The sequence below is a fragment of the Leptosomus discolor genome, chromosome 8 (assembly GCF_034619465.1).
Source record: "Leptosomus discolor isolate bLepDis1 chromosome 8, bLepDis1.hap2, whole genome shotgun sequence".
Taxonomy (NCBI): Eukaryota; Metazoa; Chordata; class Aves; order Leptosomiformes; family Leptosomidae; genus Leptosomus; species Leptosomus discolor.
The window spans coordinates 48,105,115-48,130,381 of NC_141398.1; the positions used below are offsets into that span (position 1 = coordinate 48,105,115).

Consider the following 25,267-nt stretch of genomic DNA (forward strand, 5'->3'; position numbering starts at 1 on the left):
CTCTTCAGGCAAGTTGTCATAGACCTGCCAGAGGACTGTCACAGGATTTAAATCACAATATGATCAGTAAGAATGGCTGAAAATGCTCTGAAGAAAACAATTTCCAACAGAAAATACTGATTTGATGCAGATTCAGTGTTCTTCAGGATTGTGTGAATTTTACTGAAACTTCCTGGTGGAAACCTGTGGGTGGGTGGGTTGTCTTCGCAGGGAGCCAGCAGCTGGCAGGGCCCAAGTGCTTAAGCCTCCAGCAGTCTGGCCAGACAGGGAGTTAGCTGGGAAGCTAGATACCAGCACCTGTTTACAAATTCATCCGATTTAGTTACTCAAAAAGGTAATGTTTCTAAATAATTTGTTCCATAGAAATCTTCATGCGTCTAGCTTTGCATTCTGGCACAGAATGAAAACATTAAAAATATGAAGGAAACTTTCTGTGGATCATAAAAGTACACTTCACATGTCATCCCAGTGATTAAATGAAGTTGTGGCTGAATAAAATGGTGACTTTTAATAGAATTGGGGGGGGGGGGGGGGGAAGAAGCAAAGGTTTTAGAAAGGTGCCTCAAATTCATTAAAATACAGCTCTTACATTACATACTGCAAAAATCAAACTGCTTATGACTGGAATTCACTGTAGTGACTTTACTGACCTGACTTTTGAGTGCTTCTCTTTTCTAATTGGGACATTTGCCTGCAAAATAACTGATCCTCAGAAACATTTTCTTTTGATGCTACCGTATTCTAAAGTAAGGTTTTTTGGTGCGTTTTTTTTTCCTTAATGTATTTTAACAAGTAATAAACGTAGTGAGTTTGGGAGCCTGACAGCAGCTGAACAATCCGCTCTGGGCACGCACCCCGGAGGAGACCCGGACCCGGCCCAGGACGCCGGCAGAACGCAGCCGCGGTACCGCTCCTCATCGCGTACCTCGCAGCTCCCTCTGGAGCCGGGCCGGGACGCGGAGGAGGGCGGGAGCCTCCCGTGAGGACCGCCGGCCGGGCCGGGGCGCGGGGCCGCGGCGTTGCGGGAGGCGTCAGGCGGGGCCTGCCGCTGGGGGCGGGGCGGGGCGCGGGCGCGGAGGCGGGCGCCGGGCCCGCGGGTGCAGCTGCGGCCGGGGCCGCCCGTCGCCCCGGAGGGGAGAGGCGGGCTCGGACGTGCTGCCGCGTCTCCTCCGCGCAGCTGCGGCCCGTGGAGGGGACAGAGCCCGGGCCGCGACGGGAACACGCCGGGCGCTCCCCAGGCTCAGGGAGAGGAGGCTCGTCCCGGCCGCCTCGCTGGACCTTCCTGCGAGCTCCGAGAGCAGACTTGTCAGTGTGATGGGTCTCGGAGGGGAGCCCAGCGCCGCTTCCTCGCTTGCGGACCGCAGGAGCCCCCACTCAGCGCAGGGCAGTTGAATCCCGCCCGCGGCGGAGCAAAGAACCGGGACGAGATTTATCGCTTCATTCCCAGAAACGTCGCTTCCACCTGCGAGCGAGTTTGAGCAGCCGGCTGTGGATTTTATATTTGCTTCCCCACAAACCAGGGTTGGTCGGGTGGCTTTGGCTTTTTGGGAAGGAGCCCTGACGCGGCACCGCTGTGTGCGATGGAGTGAGGCGCGCCCGGCTGCGCCCCGAGCCCGGCCCGCGCCCGCAGCCCACGTAGATGCGATGGGAAATCGGGGGCTCTTCTGCACCCTCTGTTACCTGACGTTCAACGCACCTCTGCTGTTCATCGTCACCGGTGAGTAGGGAACTCCTGCCTCTTCCCCCGGTGAGCCGCCGGGCCGGACACAACTTGCTGGCGGGAAGCGGCGGGGCGCCGGTGCCGGCGGGGCTCGCCGTCCTGCCCGCGGCTGAGCTCTGGCCGCTTCGCTCCTGCCGGCAGTTGCTCCCAGTCGCGTCCTCCCCGCCGCTTTTTGCTGTAGGAGCGTGGATGGCTGGGGGCAGGGAGCGCCGCCGGGGGGGTTTGCAGAACAAGGTGGCACTGTTGCGGCCGCAGCTGCCGGCAGCGCGGGCTCGGCGCCTCGCAGCCACCGGCGCGGAGCGGGGCGCAGCGGGCGCGCAGCCCGGGGCAGTCCTCGCGCCGGATCTGGGGGAGGGGGCAGTGGGACACTGGGGCCCCTGTATCCAGCCGAGGGTTTTCTTTAGGAGGACGAGGGGTTTTAAGGTCCTCTTCAAACTTTCCCTTTCCGCTGGAGCCGCGGCCCCCGGCTGCAGGGTGGCGGGGTCCGGTCCCGGGCGCGCCGTCCTGGACGCTCCGCTTATCCTGCGGTCAGCGGACTACAGGAAACCTGTGTCTCGGTCGGCGCTTAGCCCTTGAGCTGAAGCAGTTCTCGTTACACTGAAAAGGACTGATCTTGTCTTTTAATCTCCTGTTAACCAGCCCCTGTAACTCTATCTTCCCCTGCCAGCTACCTTTACTGAAGTTCCCAAAGATGTGACTGTTAGGGAGGGAGATGATATTGAGATGCCTTGTGCTTTCCGAGCCAGCGGATCCACCTCTTACTCCTTGGAAATCCAGTGGTGGTACCTTAAAGAACCAGCCAGAGAACTTGCACACGAATTGGCCATCAGTGTCCCTGGCAGCAGGAGCAAGGTAATACGGTGCTATGGAGATATATGTCTTCATCGAGTGTAACATGCTCAGAGGGCAATGAAAATAAACTCGGCAGTCCTAGAGAGAAGAGCACTTCCTTTACCCAGTGCCAGGGAGCAGCTGGAAGCACTGGCATCCCTGGGCCCTCCCTGGGATGGAGGATGCACCGTGGAGGACTTCACCTCAGGAAGAAATGTCAGTGCTTTAAGGATTGTAAATAGAAAATGATAAATGTCTTGCTGCAAATTCAGCAATGAGGACCCAAGAGAGGCAGTCAAAAATAGCTGTAGTATGAAGCGGGGACAAGCAAAAACCAGTGCTTCTGTGGGCTGATCTAGGAATCGTAAAAGGCGGGAGAGCCTCTGTTTGCTCACTGCTAGAGCAGAGGAAGGCACGAGGGATACACCTCTCGCTGTTGGTGTGTTAAGTACATGTTAATCTGCATATAAGAATGCACACAGTTTCTTGGGGTGTCCGTATCTGGAGCTCAGCAAGACATTTTCAGACAGTTGGATGTAGTAATTAAAATGCATGAAGCAGAGTTAAGTCTTGCGTGTCCTTTCCCCTCCCCCTAGCAAGCCGCCTGGCGTGAGGGTAAGCTCTAGTCTAAATTTTCAGCTGCATTTCCCCAACATAAGCCAGTTCATTCTGCAGCTCCCCCCCCAGTGCAAGATACCACGCTGGTTCCAAACAGGGCTGTACAAGGAGTTGGATAAAGCAGGACTTTCTAGGCCATGTTGCCCTACTGCGCAGGGCACGTCATCTTCTCCAGCCCCCCGGCCTCTGCGCCAGCAGGGTGCCCCGCGGCAGCCTCTGTGCCTGTGCCAGCTCCCCTCTCTGTGGCATGCTTGTTTTCCTGCAGAGCTCAAATAGAGATGCAAAGCATATAGACACTGAGCTAATGTGATGCCGCCTAGCTGGGGAAAGTGTAAGTCAGTTGTCAGACAGGGAAATAGATCGCTTGGATTTAAATGTCTTCTTTAACCTTATATAAAAACCGTGAGTTGCTTTTACAATAAATGATGACAGGGCATGCCTGGAGAATGATGACCATCTCCCTGGGAGGCACATCAGTGAGATCTGAGGCATTACTTAGGTTTACAGTAGTTGGCTGGAGACAAAAAAATAACCAAGTACAAAACCTGCTGAGCGATACCTGCTCCCAGGATGTTTCGGGACAGAAGCTCTGCCCTGAGCAGTATGGGACCCAGCCTGCCCAAGCACTTCACCACTGTGCTAATGCTGCTGGTAAAGTATCTTCCCCAGTGTTCGTCGGGGACTGTGAGCAGCACAGCATGCAACAAGCATTTCTTTGGCTGCTGTTCACACCCTTGGTGAAGGCAGTGCTTCTATGGGCACCACAGGAGCTTTACCAAAACAGTCCCCCCAGCTGAACACTGATTTGCTGCCTTCCCCAACGCCTGGGGAACTCCCCTCCAGCCCCACACGGGCTGTGTGAATGGCAAGCAGAGAAAGTTGCATCTGTCCATGTCCTGTCCTTGCACTGGTGTGGGAATATGAGCATCGTGTTGATGTGCTGGCAGGGCTGCGTCTAATGTGCCTTTTCTCTGTTCTTTTAGGTAACAAATAAGGATGCAACCAAAATCAGCGTAAGTGCAGCTCGAGCTGGGTGGTGGGCACCCCTCCTCCCGTACACGTGGGATTTACTGCATGCCCCCCTCCTTTCCTGACACACGAATGCAGCTGGTCTCACTGGCAGCCCCGCTCCTGCAGCACGGCGGGAGTGTGGCACGTTTCCCCTACTCGGTGTGTCGTGGCTCGGTCGAAACGTTGCCATCTGTTGCTGGTTTAGCAGTCACGTCTCATTCCTCGCAAATGGAGAGGCGGTGGTGCTTGCCTTACGGCCCTTCCTTAGCCACGTTTGAAACGGACCGTGGGCCACATCAGGAGGGGAGCTTGCTTTTTTCCCTGCCCTCTGCAAACCCCAGTCGCCTGTGGCGACCCCCTTGTCTCCCTGTCCTGCAGGAAACGAGCTCCTTTCCCGTTGTTGTGGGCCCGCACTGCCGCTGCCCCGGCGGGGCGGGCCGGCCCCTCTCCGCGGTGCTGAGGCGCGGCTGGAGCCGTTCCCTCCCGGCGGAGCGCGGCCTGCGCCGGGTCCGGAGGGCTCCTCCTCGGCCTCGGCTGGGCGGCACGAAAGCCCAGCAGGGCTTGGCCCTCTGCAGCAGGCGCGGGGCGGCCCCTGGGGTGCTGGGCTTTCCCCGCGCGTCGGGTCCGGGGCGGTTCGTGCGGGCTGGAGGCTGCCCGGCAGGGGGAGAGGGGAGCGAGGGCCCCCGGGCTAGGGGCGGTGGCAGAGCACTAGTGGCGAGGGGTGCGTGGTGGCGTGGGAATGATGGGGAGCAGGGCCTGATTCCGGATGGCCCCCTGGGACCCCGAAGTGGGGCTTTAACAGCGCGGTGCCGGGCTGAAACGTCCGGTGCACTCGGTTTGGGGGGCAATCAGCCCAGGCGCGGTGTGCCTGGCCGCAAAAGCCACGTACCTGCGGCGAGAGCCGGCTCTGCCGGGGCTGCACCGAGGAGAGCAGGGTCGCTGCCGGGGAAGCGAGGGGGGAGGCGGGGGCCGGCGGCCGCTGCTGAGGCGGCGCCCGGCGGTGCGCTCTCTTGCAGACGGTCCGCGTCCAGGGCAACGACATCTCGCACCGGCTGCGGCTCTCGGGCGTGCGGCGGCAGGACGAGGGCGTCTACCAGTGCCGCGTGGCGGACTACAGCGACGACGAGACGCAGGAGCACAAGGCCCAGGCGCAGCTGCGCGTCCTCGCCCGCTTCGCGACGCCCAACGTGCAGGCGGCCGAGGCGGTCTCGCACATCCAGAGCGGCGCGGCCCCGCGCCGCCACGGCCCCGCCGCCCGGCCCACGCCGGGCCCCGGCAAGCGCCCGCCGCCGCCCCCGGCTGAGGGGGGTGCCGCCGCCTCCGCCGCCAGCGCCACTGCCACCGCCTCGGCGGCCACCGCTGCCTCCTCGGCCTCACCGCCGCCCGGGCAGGCCGCCATCCTCCGCCAGCAGCACGGGTCAGGTAGGGCGCGGGGCGCGGGTGGGGAACCCCTTCTGCCCCGCCCGGCCGTGGCTCCCGAGTCCCGCCGCTCGCTTTAGGGTCGGGCCCCGCGACCCGCCTCTGTCCGGGGTGCGAGTGTCGCCGCCATGCGAAAGCTGGGTGGTTGCACCTAAGGCGAAGTAGATGTACGTTGTCCCAAAAGACAGGGCCGGCGCACGGCGCCCTGCCTTGTCAGAAGCTAGCGCAGAGGCGTGGGGCTGGGACCGGCTTCCTTTCGGTAGGTGCTGTGGGAGGCCCCACTGCCAGAGTGTCGTGTGTCCCCCCTGCGGCTTTTTGGACACGGTGCTTTAAACAGTAGCTGCAGCCTCCAGTGAGCGAAATGCCGTGGCTGTCCAGCAGAGAATTTAAGTCAGCGAGCGGTGACAGGGGCTGTTCACCCAGGGCAGGTGTAGGGCCCATGCGGAGCAGCGTGCAGGTTTGGAAGGGACATGTCGATTGCTGTGTAATGAGCTCCACGTTTGAATTACTGGCAGGGTGAGAATTGGCAATACTATGCTCTATAATGGCGTGCAAGTGTAAATATTGTGCTAATGCCGTCTACCAGTTAATACTGTATTAAGTTATTAATGCCAGCTTACCACATTACTGCTAGCTGGAGAAGGCGGTTGTAAACCTTTTATTTATTAATGACAGCAAAGTTTGGGACAAAAGACACAGAGTCTAAAATCTGCATTTGCGAAGGTGTTTTGAGCTTCAAAGGTGTGGTGCTGCTCTGGCTGGGCTTTAGCTCCTCTCTCAGCCACTGTCACTTTGCTAACGTTGAACAAATGTCCCTGCCAAGTTATCTGCAGGAGAAGGGAAACAATTTATACCACTGACTGTGTAGGGAAAGCCCTGAGCTCCCCTCTCTGCTGACTCTCTTCTGATGCAGGTTCATAATCCTCACACAGGAATGTTCACACTTCTTCCTAATACCTCTTCACACTCTCAGGGCAAACAGTTACAGGTTTTGGCTCACAGTAATGGAAATCAGTTGTATATGGGTCACTGTGAACTGCTGGTGCTTTACAGGTTCCGCGTTTTATCTGGCTACTACCTTGTGCTGTTTCCTGAATAATTTAGTTTCTTTCTCTTGTAGAAATACATGTGAAAACTACATTTTACTCCTTATTATTCCTAAGACTAAGCTGGCTGTTCTTTGGTGCCTAGCAGAAGACAAAGTGATAATTCTTGAGGTCTAAATACAGGTGCCTGTGGGCATGTAAAACAGTTCCATTTGCTTTTGCTGAATTTCACTGACCACAACAAATTAAACCAAACGTTGTAATACTCATGATCTGTTGTTTTCCTGCTGGAAAGATCTGCTTTCCTCCTAGGGGCCCAAGGTGGGTGGTTGTTTTTGTGTTTCCTCTTTCCACTCCCCAACAGTGAGAATTCTCGCAATGTTTTCCATGCTGACAATAGAAGTTGGGTTTAGGATTCGCAGCACTGTGCACCCCACCTACTGAACCCAGAGCTTACATGGTGCGTATGAACTAAAAACAGGAGGATGGAAGTGCAATGGGCTCAGTTCCATCTCAACAGATGGATGTGAGTGTGTGCCTCCAAGAGAGCATGTCGCATGTCTGTTAGGGCAAGACCCCCTGCCCAGATCATCTAAACTGCTGTCTATCCTGATTTTTTACGTGTCTGTGGTTTGGGGATGTGTCACTGCTGCATCATTTCTAGGCTGGATTAAATTCTGAAAATAAACTGTGAGCATTGTGGCCAGCAGTGAAGATAATGGAATGATTTAAATCTGAAAAAGGTAGTGGAATGCAGAAAAATATTTTGTGGGGATCTCCATATGGAGACTGATGCAAAGAGGGCTGCAAAGCAGGCTAAACCAAAATTTCCTGCTGTGACATCACTCCTGTGCACACTGGTGTCTGTGAACAGTGCCACTATGTGGCAGTTTCCGTTCAGGGAGAAAGCTGAAATGGGTGTAAAGAGCACAGGACTCCTGTTCTTGTTTATAGCACCAACTTAACAAGGTATAAACCAGCGGCCACTTTTGTGTCCATACGAGGGAGGTAACTAATTTTGTATTTCAGCATGGTCCTCTGTAAAAATAATGTGTTTTTACTCTGCTTGAATCAAGACCCCCCGAATAACAGGCCTCTACTTGGTTTATTGTAATTTCCATACCTGGGCAGTTTGGAGCTGCCTGTAATTACTTGTCAATAAAACATCAGCCACAGCATGGCTCAGGAGATGAGCAGCTGAAAGACTTAGCCCTCGAAGTTCCTGATTCATGTGCCTTCTGGACTAGAACTCTCTGAGACTTGTTACCCTGAGATGTCTCGTTGGTTGCTTTTGTGAAGCAGATTGCTGGTTGCTGTCCAGTTCCCATCACGGGTGTATTTTAGAAAGACTGTCTGGGACAGGCACTTGGTTTGAAGCAGAGAGAGACAGCTTGTTGTAGAGGCAAGAAATGGATTTTATTTCCTTAGGCATGAAGTGTTGCTCCCTACCCAGAATAAAGGCATGTGGATAAAATACTAATGTGGAAGTCAGTGTGATGAGGGCTTGCAGGGATATCGCCTGCTTTTGTGAGGAAATCAAAGTCTCGGGTCTCCAGTGCTGTCAGTTGGGTTGCTTAAGCATTTAACTTTCTTCAAAATGTCTTAAAAGAAAATTACATTCTTGAGCTTAGGAGTTTCCCATTTGTATGTTAAAGTGGTGTTCTTTAGAGTTATTTTAGGTACAGTAATTATTTTTCTCTGTAAAGAATGCAGTCTTTTTATAGGAAATAACTTTTTCCCCTCCTTTTTTTTTTTAATCTCTGGAAACTAGAAGCCCTGTCTAGAGTCCACCCCCTCCAGGCAGTATTGTAGCTGGTTTTCTACACAGTAGGGCTATCAAATCAAACTAAATCTTTGTTCACGTAGGTGTATAAGACTGCAGGACCTAACATGGTGTTGCTGTGTGTATTATATATATATGCATAATAACATAATGTGTATGCTTCATTATCCTGTTTCAAGCTCTGTAACACACATACAGATAAGTACTTGCACCAAATCTATGTGTAATAATTGAATCATCTAATACTCTCAAATACATCTAATACATCTAATTTTCTCTCAAAAGTCTGAGGCATTTGTAAGTCTTCATTGTACACAGGTATATTTCCTCTGTATAAAAGCAGAAATGTGCTAAAAACAATGGATTTGCCATCAGTGATTAAGAAACACTGTCATTTAATGCATTGGAGAGCTCTGCCTAAAAGCCAGTGTCATGGCACTAGCTATGGTGTCCTGCATGAATTGAGTTCTAATCTTATTTTCCTTGCAATAGAAGTCTTCCCAACATGTTCAGTGTAGTAAGACAGGGCCTCTATGTGCTTGTATTCCAATAAATGTGATTATAGATCAAATGCTGCTTTCAGATGTGCCTGCAGGGCTCTTGTTGACTTCAATTGGAGTCCCAGTCATGCACCGTGGAAAAATGCGATTCTTTACATCTTCTAGTTGAACTGAAATGTGAACTTATTAGAGTAAATGTGTCTGTTACTGAGATTCTCTAAAGACCATAGAGTCTCATCCATAGTTCTGGACATGCCATCTGAAATTGTATTTGGTAGAAATTTGTGATCAGCGTTATAGTATATAAGGGAATAGGTCCAATGTAACAGAAAAATTGCCCAGTATGCCAGAAATATTAGCTACTCAAACAGAATTTTATCTGTAATGTTTATACTGCCATATAAAAACATAGTGCTGTGGTCTCCCAAGAGTCAAAAAGATTACTGCTTGTCTGCCAGTAAGGTAGACTGAAGTGGAAACTGAGAACGTGTTACTTAGGCTGCAAACAGGCAAAGATCTGCTGGTAAGATCATCGGTTTTAATCCTATCAGAGAATGAGTTGTTGTCCATATGATTCGGAATGAAAATAATATTTAGCTTTCAGTTTAAATACTTATATGCAAATGGAATCTTTTGCTGTAGGGAAAGAGGGCATATAGTGTTAATGTGTTTGGAAGTGTTCCTAGGTTTTACTGGGTAGGTAGGGAGGATATAGGAGCATCACTGAGCAAGACACAGTGTCTCTGTCCCAGAAAGTTTGTAGTCCAAATGGATGAGATGGACAACTGACAGGAGGAGCGATGACTGATTTTGTTGAGCATGTGGTAGCTGTGAAATTAAATATGAAAACTTAATTTCAGATCTCTTAAGTCCAGTGCCTTAGTCATGAGACTAACTTTGTCATCTGCTAAGTGAAGAAATAAACAAGGATCTTCATACGGACCTTCTGGGAGGCAAATTGTCTGTATTATATCCTACCATTTGGTCTCCAAAATGAATGCCTGTGTATTGGCTTGGGGGCAATTTTTAGTTTAACTTCTGAGCAGAATGTAGATCAGACATTGCAGCTTCCAAATTCCCTTTTATTTGTTTGATCTGTAGCCTCAAAGCTCTGAAGTGAAAGCTTTAAATAAAATAAACAAAGATGGGAGTGTGAAACAAGAAACTGTGCTTCGTTATGCTTAGAGTGCTCTAGGAAGGACACAGACAGATTCATGTGTTATGCAGAGATGAAGTGTTCACAGCAAGGAAGAAAATAAGTCTTCACTTCACGCCTATCCCCCTCTTCCCCCGACAAAGCCTTTTATGTCTGAGGCAGAAGGAAGTCTGCTTGTGGGCTACATGACCTGAGATAATAAAGCACCACGTCCCAATTTTGCAGTCTCTGTGCATGTGCAGCTCCCGGTGATGCTCTCAAGAGCAGTACATGCACAAAGGCAAGCTGTGGCAACCTACCTTGAGGCAGGAGACCATGTGGGAGAGCGTTAGTTCTCCATCATGTGCGGGGTAGCAAAAGCTATTTTTTTGTCGCTTAGACAGGCGAGTAAATGAACCCAGTGTTCTCTTGAGTGTAACGGACTGTGGATGGTTAGAGGGCCTCTGTTTGGAGTGGCCGTGGTCGAGTTTGGATTAACTTTGGGTAAGGGTTTGGGTCTAGGGCTCTTCTGGCTTTGTGAGGATTTGAATGACACTGCATGCTTGTTTGAGAAACAGCCCGTGGAGCTCGTTTGTCTTTGATAGGTGAACGTTACATGGACTATCAAGAGAGGAAAGTCTCTGTTGCTGTTCAGCTTAGGCTCCCAACCTTTCCAACTTGATAATGTCTGGCTCTGCTTCACCGCCCCTGTGCTTTTTATGAGACAGTACTTGAGCTCATATTCTGTTGTTATTTGTAGTTAAATGCAACCTGGGTCACATCACATTTTCCTTTACATTAAATAAAATAGCAAGACAGAGGCCATAACTGAATTATCAGCCTGACCTCCTAAATGTCACTGGATAATAAACATGCAAAAAGAATTCTCATTAAATACACATCACTAGCACTTTAATATCTAGGCAAATTAGACTGCTTTGGGGACAAGTGAGGTCAAATATCTTCTTTTGTGTGTGTGTAATATGGACTAATTCTCAAACTGGACAAAAGCACGAACTGCAGTACCATGTCACCTCATTACCTAGGGCAGAAACAAGCTGTGCCAGGGTGTTTTTGTACTGTGGAAATGCAATTTATTTGAGTAACCTCCTTTCAGCGGTTCTTGCTTGTTCCCCGGAGGACAGACAAAACTGTACTTATTCTGCTAAAGCCTGTGCAGTGTCCTTGAAGAAATCTGAATATTATTTGAACTTCTTTAATAACTTCAAGTTACAGATGAAAAAATGTTTTAAAAAATATTACTGAACACCATGAAAGGGGAATTCCAGGTCTTTTTAATGAGTGTGGAAGCTGTACCTAACGTTGATCTAGATTTCTGTACGAGATTGATTCATTAGTGAGTGAAAATTAGAAATTTGTTATAAGGGAAGGCTGAGTGCATCCATGTGTCTTTTTGCATGGAGAAACAGCATTTTGGGCAGGAATATACATACACTGCTAGTTCTTTATGTATGGTTTCGATAGATACTTTGCAAAATGGAGTCTCGGTTTGCAGTACGAGCTAACTTAGTCTGTCTGTTTTACAAGAGGAAGATATTTGTTACACATTCCCCACCTCTGCTGTACTGATGCAGCTTTACTGATGTATAAAGCAACACTTGAACTGTGTTGGGGGATACATAGGTCCCTAATAGTTTAAGTGGTATACTTAGCAGTCATAACAGAAAGAAACGTCAAGACAATCTTAACTGGTACTAGTTTTGAGAAGGATATTAATAGTGGTGGCCTCTATTTAGAAAGCAAACATAAAGTAGGATCTGCCAGGAAATGAACCTTACGGTAGTCCTGTGAAGAAGGTGTTTCTTCTTTACATAACAGAGCCTGACAGGACTGTGCTGGTAATAAAAGCTGTTTGTTTGGGGTTTTGATTTAGCTTTGCTAAAGCAGTGAGAATGCTGGCAGGTTCACTATTGCTGTTTACTATGTGTTTTTTAAAATTAGATGATGGCAGAGCAGTCCCGTATGTCAATAATAAACCGTTCAAGTAGGTTTGTATTGGAAAAAATGGGGTTGTCAGCAGAGTGGTATTATTTGTCACAACAGCCGTTAACAACTGAGTATTTTATATTGCTAGGCTGTTATCAGTTGGGAGGCAATTTTATTAGCTGGAAAGAAGAGCAGTTTGGCAGAGCAGCAACTGTGCTCTGTGGGGAAGTCAGTGTGATCGCAGTGTGCAGATCGTTGTGCCACGGCTGGAGAAGGGAGCTGTGCTAACGAAGCTTATGCAGGATGTCAAGTAGTTGCCGTAGTATCTGGTCTTACCCTACATTTGCGTCGTGGTGGCTAGGAAGCAGAGCATCCTCGTTGTGTGTGCTGGGAGCAGCTGCTAACTTTGAAATGAGGCAGAGCCCAGTTAGTCAGTCCTTTAATGGACATTGTCTTCTATGACTGCTGTTTTATTGGTCATGTGTAAAATTCACCGAAGTGGTATAATTAGAACTACTTTATAAATTTTAGAATTGGCATTCTAATCTGAATCCCTCTCACTAGGGAGCTGGAGGTTTCACACATAAAGAGAGCACTGAGGAATATCCCATGTCCACAGTTTTTCCAAATAACCCCTTGCTGACTTATTCTGTAACGTTTGGCCTCCCTTAGATCTAGGGCATGGCAATGCATTTAGTTAGCTAATATCTAGCAAAAAACTAGAAAGCTTTGGAGGGTCTGTGTATTTGTGGGTCACTCCCCAAAATGTTGCTGTTTGTTCATAGCAAAAGGGTGATCCCTTCCTTAGGTAAATCACAGGCTCTGCTTTTTTTCAGGCACATGCTCTCAATACAGCTGTTTTCCTTGTGTCATCATGTATTCTGCTAATGCATTTGGCTCAATTCTTTAAGTATGGACAGGATAGGGTTATTTTTCAAAAAAATCCTTAGATAATCTGCACTCAGATCTGCTTAACTTCAGTAATTCTGATTCGGGTGATAATTACAACTACATTGGCAGCTTGCTCCTAATCCTGATCCAGTCAGAAATACCGTAAAAGACAGCGAAGCAAGAACTACAGTGTCTTGTTCTTTACTTCTGGGTTGCAAATATTTACAGCTTGTATCAGTCACAAAATGTGAAATCCGTGTTTCTGTCCAGTCTGATTTTTATTGCAAGTCTGTTCTTAAAGCGTTGACTTCAGGAGTTGTGTGACCATATCTCACTTGCCTGCTCTTTGCACGTGGCTCTTCAGTCCTCCTGAAATGAGGCCCAGTCCTCCTGAGTATGTGGCCCAGACTTGCCTCAGAGCTCAATAACTGAAACCCCGCTACCAGTATTCCTCATTGCCTCGTGATTTGGGTGGTTTGAGTCATGCTTTTTGCTACTTGTGTGTATCAATATGCTGTGGACTTGCTCACATAGTAATACTGCAGAAGGACACGTAGGGCTGGATGCTCATTTCCCACCTGAACTACCACTAATATAGTTAGTTATTTTTCTGTATGCTTTCGTTCAAAATTCCTTTTCCACCAAGTCAGGTTACAAAGAATTTTGTATCTCTCATTATTCAAGTGTCAAGGAGTGAATTAATGGTGCTTGGTTTCGTTAACTTAGCTTTAGATCATGGAACTGCAGAAAATTCTGGAAATGAAACAAATCCACAGTTGCATGGTTTGGGTCTCTTTGACAAGATACGTGGTGAGGAGAGATCATCTCACAGATACCAAAGCAGAAATCTGTTGATGGGAATGTACTACCAAGTATAGACCAGCTGCAGGTCTCAAAAGAGGAAGGTTACTGGCTTATTTAAATGCAGACCGATATAAAGTATTTAAGCCATACGATCTATATAGAATGAATGACTCTTTTTGAGTATTCAAGGTACGTTCCTATTCTACATTGACATTGTCTATATCAGTGTTTCCTTTTGGAACGTGGTATAAATTAGTGTTGGTGTTGCATGTGCTGTTGTTTTCTTGAAGTTTTTCCTTCATGTCTCCAAGAGTGGATATTTGGAGTGGTTGGGCAGTTTATTTGGCTGTCTCCTGGGTAGGACGGATCCCAAGAGCAGCCCCTCAAGGGCCTGGGTCCACGTGAATCAGCTCAGCTGCTGCTCTGCTGGAGTTTCTGGGGGCACCACCTTCTCTCAGTACAGCAGTTTTCATAGTCACATGTAGCATTTGGAAGATGTGGAGTGAGGCTTTCGGTAAGACTGCTGACTGCTGTGTACATCTTTGGCTACCACAGAAGGGAAGTGGGGATATTGAGGGAAAATGTACCAACTGTTCCTTGTATTGTGTTGTCCTTACTTGTAACATTGGTGGGAGATGAGTTTTAACCAGGCTATTGACAATGAAACTGCGTATTTTTCTGATAACATAAAAAGTAGGAATATTTTTGATAAAGGTAGAAAGTATTTCTTGCTCTCTACCTCATAGGCCCTTCCATATATTCATCAAATCCACTAGTCTAACTACCTCTCTTTCTGTTTTTTAGTAGCTGTGTTTAATACAAAAACGTCTTGCCATGCAGACCTGCAGCAACTGTCGAACTGGATCAGATCAATTGTCCATCTAATCCTGTAGTTTATGTCTAATAATGTCCTTACAATCTAGGAGGAAAAGGAAAGAGCCTCCATAGAGGATAATTGAGCACTTGACTGATCTGTGTACCATGTGCATGTTTGGAAGGGATTGTCAGCTCTAATATTTTGAGAGCAATTTGTCTTTAATGAGTCTCAGTTGAAATGAGTTCTAATGTGATCAGAAATCCACGTCACTAATTGCAAGTGCCTTAAGAAACATATAGCAAACTCCTGTACCAATTCTTGCATCTGTCCTATCCCATAGGCACTCACACAGATCAACTGCCAGCAAAGCACTGCAGTACTTCAGAAAATCAACACTGCAGAAGGAATCTTTTTCTTTTCTTAGCTATCAGAACCAACCCTTTTTTTCTGCATCATTTCCTTGCATGACTACACCTCCCTCTCCTTGCCATCCATTTTCTTTGTTTTCTAATCTGTCCATAACTGTATGATGTACATGACCCATTTTTCACAGAATGTGCTGAAACAGGGTCTTCACAGTAATTCAAGGGTGCTTAGCCATGGTGTAGTTTTCTTTCTCAAAGCGGGGGTTCAGCATGTTGGTTGAAATGCGCAGGGAGCTAGAAGTTGCTGCTTCTCAAGAAAACAAAGTTCAGCTGGTCTCCTTAACGATGCTGTCATGCCTCTCAATATGCTGCAACTCCCATGTCTTCCTGCTAGATTACCACTAAAACACCAAAGTCTTCTGTCCTAGATGGGCTTTTTCATATGTTACATCAAGAACAATCGAAATTAAGAATGAGGCTGCTACAAAGAGTTGGATTTTTCTCAAATACACATACTTATTTTTCTAGCTATGCTGGAAATTTGCATCGTGCTGCCCTGTATGCAGCCTCTGTAGAGTTATCGAGCCTTACATTCTACCTCACCTCTACATTCAGTCACATGAGGTTGGCCCAGCACGTAAATAGATACAGGTATGGGCAAGTCAAGCATGGTCATTTCAGGAGTGCTAAATACTCCACGTGTGAGTGGAATCTTACTTGAAATACTAAAACCTGTTGAGTTTCCAAATTTAGGGTAGGAGTGGCTTTCAGTTACCCTTGTTACATCGTATTTTGGCAATTCTAAATGTAGGCCTGAACATAGCAGTGGATATTGTAAGACAGAAGGTAGACAAACAGTGAAACTCAGGTGTAGAGAACACCTAAAATGATGACAGTTTTACAAAACTCTGGCCAGTGTCTTCTGGCCAGTAAAACTGGTTTCAGTTTCCTGGAGAGTTTGAGGCTATGATGTGGTTGAGGAAAGTGAAACATGGGCATTTTCAAGAAGGGTGTGGAGGCAATGCTGATAGTTTCACCCAGCTGCGTGAGAAGGTTTACTCTTGACCTTAAAACCCTTGATGGCATGGTTGAAGGAAGAAAGCAGGATCAGTAGCTTATACCTGCATGGTTGTGTGGAAGTAAATACATGTGCTGACTTCTATGAGGCATTTTTTTTGAGATGAGTTATGGAAAGCTGTTCCAAAATTCAGTGAATCATAAATAAAAATGTGTAGTGGGTAGAAAACTAATTTTGTTGTTGTGCCTTCTAGGCAGGTTCAGTGGTGAGCAGATCCCACGCAGTTGCTTATAAATATGTGGGAAGTCACCATTGCCAAAATTACGCAACACCAAAAGGCAGCTTAGGAGCTGTTGCTAGTTGTGCTTAGGCATGATGATCCACAGCCGGCTGAAAGCCAGGAGCAATGGGAACCCCATAGTTTAGTATTTTTGCATAGATTTGCATAGCACCACATATTTCTTTTGACACGAGTGCCTCATGTTACGTGAAGTGCTCTAGGGTTTAGCCAGGAGAGTGTGCTAAAGTTAGCACAGGCTCTGCATACACTTCTGCGCAGCATCCTGGAGAATTCGCACTTGGTGAGGAGTAGAAAGTGTATGGCACCAGTTCCAAGCCGTTAAAAAACCCAATAGCAAAAATGCAGTGTGTGGATTGTGCTTTAAGTATTTAAGAGTGGAAGAAGGATATATACAGCTTACAAGATCATGTCTCAGACTGTGGTGTGATTCTAACGTGGTGTAGCTTATTATCTCTTCAGTTCAATAAGTGTATAGTGACTTCAGTAATGGTGTCTTTTTAATTAAAAACTTCTAAGAAGCTCTTAGATCTGAAGTTTGGTAAATTCCCTTCAATTCAGTGGAGTTCTCCAAATGTATGTCAGTGAGAGAGAATTTGTATTATCTAGGAGGTTATTGCCTGTAATGATCCTTGACCAGCAACCCGTATAAAACCATTTTTCCATAGATGTAAGGTAGGAGGAGCAGTTTCCTCAGAATACGACTCAAGCACAGTCTAAGGTTTCTGGACTGAGAGATAAGTCAATCTATATGGTCACCTCTTAATGCCAGATTTGAGAGTTTTAATTGAACATTGTTCTGTAAGGAAGCAGGCTGAGGCTAACAGGTCGCTGCATAAAAGCCAATACAGAGAAATGTGTCGTGATACTGCCAGCCGGGGTCCCAGCTCCATCATGAATAGGCAGTCAGATCTTTGGTGTTATCTCATCTTTCAAGGAAAATGGACTACTGATGTCTTTCAGCTTTTCATTATATGGTCCACTGCATTTTACCGCCATCTCAGAAAGAGACATCAAGGGATTTTTCAGATTCTTTCTAGGAAGAAAAATAGGAAACTGCTGGAAACTGTGGGGTTTGGCCATTGGCTAAATAAAGCTTGTAAAAGAATCATCTCATTTTTTCCATGTGTCACAGGTCACTTGGTTAATTAATGTTTATTTTCAAATGGATGAACTGTTTTAAGTCAGACTTTGATGAATGCTGGCACAAAACAAATTATTAAATAGAAAACTACAGTAAAATGTTACTGTGTTGTAAATTGAAAAGAAATATGAGTGGTGCCAGAGAGCAATTCACCATACACGAATAGAACAATTTGTTATTGTTCTGCTTAGTGTTAGACTTTATCTTTCAGCCATGTGCATATAAACAATTTAAAAGTAAAATTGTAGATCTATAAGCTTACAATAACAAAACATCAAGTGACTATTCAAAATATAAATTAAATGTTTTCTTGTAAGTGTCTGTAAGTAACTATGTGGTGCTCCTGATTTGAAGTCTCTGGTTAGAAACTCTCTGTTCTCAAATCTGGGTCAATCGCATGTCCAGATCCTAGTGGTCAAGACCACATGCTGTTTGTTTACATCTACAAATGTAGCAATTTATTAAGTAAAAGTCAGAGCTTCTGCTACTGCAGTAAAAGCAGAATTGAGGACACTAAGTCCTGCTTGTTTGTAAACAATGCTACCTATAATGAAAAGGGTTCAGGTTCACTAAACAGGGAGAAATTACTGGAAATAGTATTTATGTTCAGAGGGAGGAGAATTCTGAAGTTCTGTGTGTCTGCTTCTACTGCCTGAAGTCTTAGGGCAGAATAACACTGAATCTGTATGAAAAAAAGAAGCTTGTATTTAGTGTTCAGTAAGAATTACTGCTTTCAAGTAATTTTTTAAAAATATGTTCTATTTAACCGCTGAGATTCTCTTAACAGACTCTGAACTCATGTTCTGCTATCCAATTAAGAAGATGGAGAATGTAGGTTGAAAACAACAATTCCTACAAGAGGAAGAGACAAAAAATTTGGACTGTTGCATTAATTCACAGTTCTGCACTGAGATTTAAACTAGTACATAAAGGAAAACTGGTGTAGGAATGATTTTGGTAAGCAGGCACACAGCTGCTGCATGGAGTTGTGACTAATCCTGCTTTCCATCCAAAACAGAAACAATCCTAACCTGGTGTCCTTTGCAGCCCTTCAGTGTGATGGCTGTAAGAGCACTTGAGCTACAAGAGCCTGTTTCTCCAGGTTGGGTTCCTCAGCGTTTCCAGGGGGATTCCCCACTTACAGAAGTACAGCTTTCTGATTGAGTAACTGGCAGCACCTCCTTAAACTCAAGTCCTGTTCACTGAAAGAACAAGTTCGTCCCTGGCAGGGAAAAATGGGTTCTTCCTACTACTCTCAGGTTTGAGCATAATAAATACCCAAGGCCAGATCTTCACCACAGTGGTGGGCAGGTCTGGAATTGGCACAAATTTGGCACCTGTGAGCTGCCTGCAGTTGCGAGGAGTGTCAGCTGCTGCTGGGCTGGCCTTGCCATCCCCAGGCACAGGGGACGGCGACGGCACATGGGGACCATCCTGGGCTGGCGTTCTTGCAGCTGTGCCGTGTCCCAGAAGTGAGAAGAGCCATCTGACAGCTTGGAAATGGGGATGTGCTGACTGGAAGTATGGGTCTGTTGTGCCAGTGACGGCAATTTGCAAAGGAGCTGTCTGTCTTCAGATACCACGTAGCATGTCGGGCTGAGAGATGGACAGAAAATGGGGGGTTACCTTCAGCCTTCCCAGTCAGCAAGCTGTTTTCTCTCGCTGGTGTAGGTAGGTTTGTTGTTAGGTTTTTATCCTTGTTAAAACTGTAGGATATAATGTATTTCAGAATTTACTGTATATTTTTAAGGGAACAGCGGGACCTGCTGGAGGAGGGAGGTCGCCGAGGCTGGGAAATGGCTGTCGCAGCCCTGTTTGCTCCCAGGCTGGCACAGAGGCAGGGAAGTCTGGCAAGGCTCCTGCTGCCCGGCACCCTCTCGGTGCAGGCAGGGGGACTGCTGATCCTGCCTGCAGGTCTCCAGGGGCAGCCCTTCCTTGCACCTCGGCCCTGCAGGGCTGGTTCCTGAGGCAGGGAGGGCAAGTCCAAGCTTACAAGCTCCTGTATTGCTGCCTCAGAGCAGCAAGAACATTTGGGGCTTGGCGAGTGTCTGTCTCATGTGCTGGCCAGGAACCCAGCTTTAGCAGCTGTTGTGCACTTCCCTGCACACCCTTGTAGTGTCTTTTTGCAAGAATTTAACGAGTTACTCCTTTAGTTACCTGAGTTAATTGTGTTTGTTAATGATTTTCAGCTTGAAAAAGAAAAATCCTGTATTCATCTAATGCCTTGCTGTTGCTATGTAGGCTGTCCTTAGCCACGTGTTTGTGCATGCGAGGATTTAATTAAAACCTTAATAACTAAAGAATCTCTACACAGTCTAGGCGTCTATGAGATGGCACTATAGGGACAATTCTTGAGTTTCTCAATTGCACACGACATTACTATGAACTATTTTTTGATATTGGATAATAATACTCTAGCTTTGCTGGTGAAGTGTATATATATATGGATTATGAGGCAGCCTGAACAGTGAGCCCAAGAGCAGTGGTTTACTCAGGAACTGTTCGAGATATTTCCTTTGATCGTGCCACAGCTGGGAGACTCGCATCTCCTAGAGACCAAGACTAAAGTATTCGCATTAGGGTGCCTGAAGTGAGGTTCCTAAATAGAAATGGCCTGATTCCTTTTTCAGAGATGCTGAACATAAAAAAGCCTTTTCTTTTTTAAGCTTTCATGCTTTGCGAAGTGGCTCTTACAGTCACTTTTCTGGTGGCCGTCACTGTTTTGGGCACTGATTACCCCTGTCTGTAGGGTGTTCAGCACCGCTCAAGCCTCTCCCAGGGTACTTCTGTGTGCTCCAGCTGCAGGGCAAAGCTCCAGCTGGGCTCCTTCTTTTACATTCACCCCTGTGGAAACGTCCCACAGCCAGACGGGACATCAGTCATGGGTGAGCAGCCCTGTGTTGTCATGTTACAGCATTGGTGATAACTGCGCACGCTCGTCCGTGGCATGGCGTGGAAAGGTGTCACCGTTGGCACTTGGGACCCATCCAGCTGCTGCTGTGGACCACGGCACCCTTGTTTGCCTGGGCTCAGCAGGGGCTTGGGGAGGGAAAGGCAGTACTTGCCCTGCAGCAGGGGCGTAGGCTGCACCAGGGCAGCAGCCCTTCTCCAGAGGAAGTTCTCGCCCTTGCCCGGCAGCAGGGCCGTGACCCGCTTCAGAGATGGAGCAGGGCAGCGCCCCGCGCCGTGCCTGCATGGCCTGGCAGCGCGTGGCCAACAGAGCTCAGCCCCACGGCTCAGCCCTCCCATGCGCGGGCGGGGAGCCGGGCCGTGGTGGCTCACAGTACCTTCCTCTCTAGCAGGCGGCTAGAAAATAAACAAACGTGAACGAGTACCTTCGTGTAAGTGGAGATGAGGCAGGGACGGCCTCGTTAGCTGCAGGACGGGCATGGATGCCACTTCTTGCTGTGAGCAAAGGCGTCGGTGCCTGCCCCTGCCCAGGGAGCGCTGTGTCCTCCTCCTACAGCCGTGAGGTCGCAGGCACCTGCTTCCCCGCGATGGCACGTACCTAACTCCCCCTGCAGCCCTGTATCGTGCCGCATAAACTCGCCTCATAGGAGCGGGAGCAGTCTTGCCCTCCCTGGGCTTGAACGAAATGACTGTAACAGATGTGTTCCACATCTGACCTCTGTTTTTCTGTAGCTCCTGTGCACATTTTTAATTTAAAATTCTCCTCTTTCCTATAAAAGGTAAAGAAGATGTCAAGGTCTTGCTGTTCCCATTCCAAATGAAATGGGTTCATGTCCTGTTAATCAAGGAGTACAGCCGCAGCATTTGTCATTTCCCTTTAAAGTAATGGGTGGTTGATACCTGTCATTTCTCAAGAAACTATATACCAGATTAAGGTGTATTTATAGAAATCTCAATTGCTGGTAACTTGGCTGAAGCCAAGTTTAGGCGTACCATTAGTAATGCATAATGAAATGACCTAAGTGGAGTTAGATTTGGGAGGGGGAAGAGAAAGCTATTTGAGTTGGATAGCTTGAGGATGCTGTTTTACTATTAAAATTAAGCTTCTGACCCCTGGCTCTGAAGTGATAAAAATAAATCTTCCTATATTTCTCGTCTGCATTTAATCTTCTGTATTGGAAAAGATAAAGAATAAAATCTCCTTCTCTTTCTTGTCTCTTTCTTTTCTAGGTACAGGACCTATGTATGCTACAGACCCACTCCTATATATGTCCCTGTTAATACTGCATAAGCTTGTACATTTATTAGTAAACCACTGACGGACTACTTCCTCCACTCCTCCCCAGCCAAACAAAAAGGAACCTATTTAAAAACAGAACAAACCCGTGACAAAAAAATACCTAGTTTTAAAGATGGACAGAAAGAGACTGAAAGAAGCATGATCAATTCTACGTGGGGGGAAAAGCATATTTTTGGGGATGCCACAGAAAGTAAACCACATAGAATAACGCATCTAGTTTCCAGACTCTACGGTGTACAGCCCTGCTCTGTGCATGGCACTTATGATTTCTCTATTTTAATGTAATATTTTTTTTCTTTTCTAAACCTTTCCTCTGACTCTTCATTTTGCACGAACTGTTGAGCAGTTATCTTTATGACAATATGTAAAGATGTTGGGTCAAAGCCCTTCCTAAGAAAGGAAATATTTTTAGTAGATGATTGTGTTTAGGTTTTTTGGATTTCCTTTTTCTTTTTTAATTAAATTATTTCTTTTGGAGACATTTTAATTAAAAAGGTACATCTTACCATAATTAATATTCACTGTCAATAATATTTATTTTTAAATGAAGATTGGAAACAAGGTAAGACATTTGTTTATAAACTGTATTGTATATTGCTGAATAACAGTTGAATAAAAAGATTTTGAAATAAAGTTTTTACAGATGTGTGTGCGTTTCCCTGTGTCCTGAAGCTCTCCGAGAAGGCTTCATGGCTGTGTCTGTCCCTGCCTTGTCACAGCCCACAGGATTGAGGAAAGGTGCATCACAAACAACACAACATTGAAACCAGTTATTTATTGTGCACCCCCATGTGTTTTCAAACCCCACAGTGGAATGTGCTGACGGCGCGTCACGAGGGGTAGAGCTGCATTCTCCTGTGGTGGCACCAGCTCTCTCTGGGCAGTTAATGCAGGCTCTGGTCAGACGGACGGTGTGACAGTGTGCAGCGTTCAAGGTAAGCTGTTCCGGTTTTCTCCAGGCCTCTTTGAGAAAAGGTTAATCAACCGGTGGAAAATAAAACTGATTCAACCTGGAATGCTGTATTCCCCAGACTTAGTTCTAATATTTGTTTAAAATATATTTAGATTTTTAAAATTACATAATTGTGTCACTTGTCTTACCAAGTGAGCTTTTCTCTAACAAAGCAAAAGGCTTTTTTACAGTAAATACAGCAGTTATTTTTCTGTTCCAAAATACTTGGCTTTTAAGTGAGATAATAGGATGACTTGGTAAAGAAATACGACGTTCTCTAGCTGAATTTAGTGAAGTACTTTGACATTTCCTATGTCTCACTGTGATTCTTATCCTTTCATTTGCATAGCATTTTAGAAAGGACCTTAATTGTGGAAATGCTAAAGTGACAGCTACAGCACAGCAGGACTCTGTTGGCAGAATCTGTGGAGCAAAAGCAGGACATGCCATTGTCTCGCCTGGTACCTGAGTCCTCTTCTAGAAGGAGGGTAGGAAGGGATTTTCAGTTGCTCAGATGGTCAGAATTTGCTGCTTCTGGGACTGCCAGTGATAGTGAGGGATTCGTGCTACTTGCATCTCACTAGGTGTGAGACCCAAACGCATCTGTGTTTCATACATGCAACTACACTGTGGTAATAAAAGCCCTTTTGTACTGGGGCAAACTCACCATGGGGATCCAGAAGTGATAAACTCTTTGTAAGAATGTTCATCCCCTTAATGCCAGCTGCCGTATCCCGTGGATTGGGGAATAATCCATAGTCATCCCACGAAAAGCAGAGCTGGTCTTTGGAAGGACTTGGGGGAGGTGGTTGTTGCAAGCCCGGCAGTGCCTCCGCACCCGAGACGCTGAAGAGCACGGTCCTTGGCTTCCACGTGTGCGCGGGAGGGCGAGTCTTTATAAAAGAAAGGAAAAGACAGGTGGAAAAAAAAATTTGAATGTAGGACTCTGCATAAATCAACACCAGCATTCATGTCTGGGAACTTGTTCAAGGACGATTACTCGATGCAGAGGTATGTGAGGAGTCTGTAATGTCACAAGAGCTCTACTCCTTCGAGTAATGGCTCGTCATGACAGTGAAGCCTGCTTGGGTTTGAACGGTGGTTCCTCTGGCGAGATCATCATCACTGCTGCTTTTTCTCGAGGGCAGTGAGTATTTCTCAGTGACTTGTCTTCCTTCTAAGGAAGAGAACCAAAACAATTTTTTCCACAATGGGAAGAAAAAAATCTACCTAAATTCATCTAAATAAATAGCTCATGCTTGACGCAGTGGAGTCTATCTAGGAGTAGTTCGCTTTTATTTCAACTTTGTACCTCAGCATGGTCTCTTAGTAAACAGATCACATGCTTTGCTCTGATAAGTGTGTTTCATCACTTACAGAGTATGTTATGTCTGGAATTGCATACTGTGTGGTTTGCAGAAAACACGGGAGGAAGTACATCATCTTGTATTTGTCCTTCCCCTTGTTACCTGCACACGGGTGTGGCAGCAACTGGAAGTTTTGTGCAGAGGCAGGAGTAGAATTACCAAGGTCTTTTAGACTTTAATCACATTAAAGGTGAAAAAATACTAAATCTGCAACTAAAAATAACTTTTTTTATCCTTTCTGAGATCAGAATTAAGTGTGCCACAGTAAGAATAACAATTCTTAGATTCCAATTCACTATAAAACCTCAGAACCACTAAACGATAACCTGAGGATTTGATGAAAAGTCTCTCCGAACGAGAGCAAGAGGCATCTTTTCTTTCCAGTGAAGACCTGCACGCGTGCAGAGATAATGCATTCCCAGCACACGGGATAACTTCAACACGGGGGCAGATTGCCAAGATAACCTGGCTTTACCTTTACCTTTGCTGTATTTCTGCTGTCAAAAATGCGCAGAGTGAGTCCTCCAGGTTTTGGGGCCTTGGTTTCCACATTCGGGACAACTTTTTTGCGAAATACACAGCCTGTGTTTGGCCCCGTATTTGCGTAGTGCAGGGGAAGGAACTGGCTGCAGCTTTCAGTACCGTATTTAGTCTTTAAAAAGCACTTGAAGGAATGAGAAACATTTTGATGGAAAAATGTAAAGAATTTAGAGCCTTATTGCTTGTGAGTGTGTTAAGGACTTCAGTTAAAACATCTGTCCTTTGAGAGTGCTCTTTCTTCTGAAAAGGGCAACTGCCTCACTTCTGCTGATTGTACTTACAAAGGGCAAAGTGAGGTTTTGCAGTACCCTTAATGGACAGAGGCTAGTGGCAAATCTTGCTCTTTCATGAATCTCAGCATTCCTCGTGGTGTCTGCTGTCAGAATCGATTACGAGTAAGTGCTTGGACTGTGGAGCCGTGGAAAGGCGTCCTGTCTCCTGCAGTGCCACGCAGAGCCAGGCAGCGAGTCCTCCAGCACCGGTGGCAGGGTGGGTGCATCCCTGGGCACCTGGGGAGACGGCCTCTGGTCCCCGCACTGGGGGACAGCACCGTCAGCATCTCCTCCTCGCAGAGCCAGCAAGCAGCCGAGCTGGGAAGCAGGAGTGATGGCTGTTAGGGGCCAGAGCTGAGTCATCTATAATATAATCATAAGGAAACACACATTTTTCCTGAGAGAAAATCAATAGAACTTTGCACTTTGCCTTGTAATATTTCCAGCCTGCGCCATCAGCCATAGTTTGCTCACAGTTATACTGCTATAAATTCACTGCGAGCTAATGGCTTTCTACAAAAATGAATGGATTTACAACAGTGTAACAGAGCTCGTGCTAGAGCCGGGCACATGTAAAAA

At 46.8% G+C, this 25,267-nt stretch overlaps 1 protein-coding gene across 1 annotated transcript; it reads left to right on the forward strand.

The window, feature by feature from the left end:
- Positions 1-1,644: 1,644 nt before the first annotated feature.
- On the forward strand, positions 1,645-21,576 carry VSTM2B (V-set and transmembrane domain containing 2B). Its single transcript, XM_086469427.1, has 5 exons — positions 1,645-1,717; positions 2,388-2,572; positions 4,153-4,182; positions 5,197-5,602; positions 21,488-21,576. Exons 1-5 carry the CDS (start codon positions 1,645-1,647, stop codon positions 21,574-21,576), a joined length of 783 nt encoding a protein of 260 aa, XP_086325553.1.
- The last annotated feature ends 3,691 nt before the right edge of the window (positions 21,577-25,267 follow it).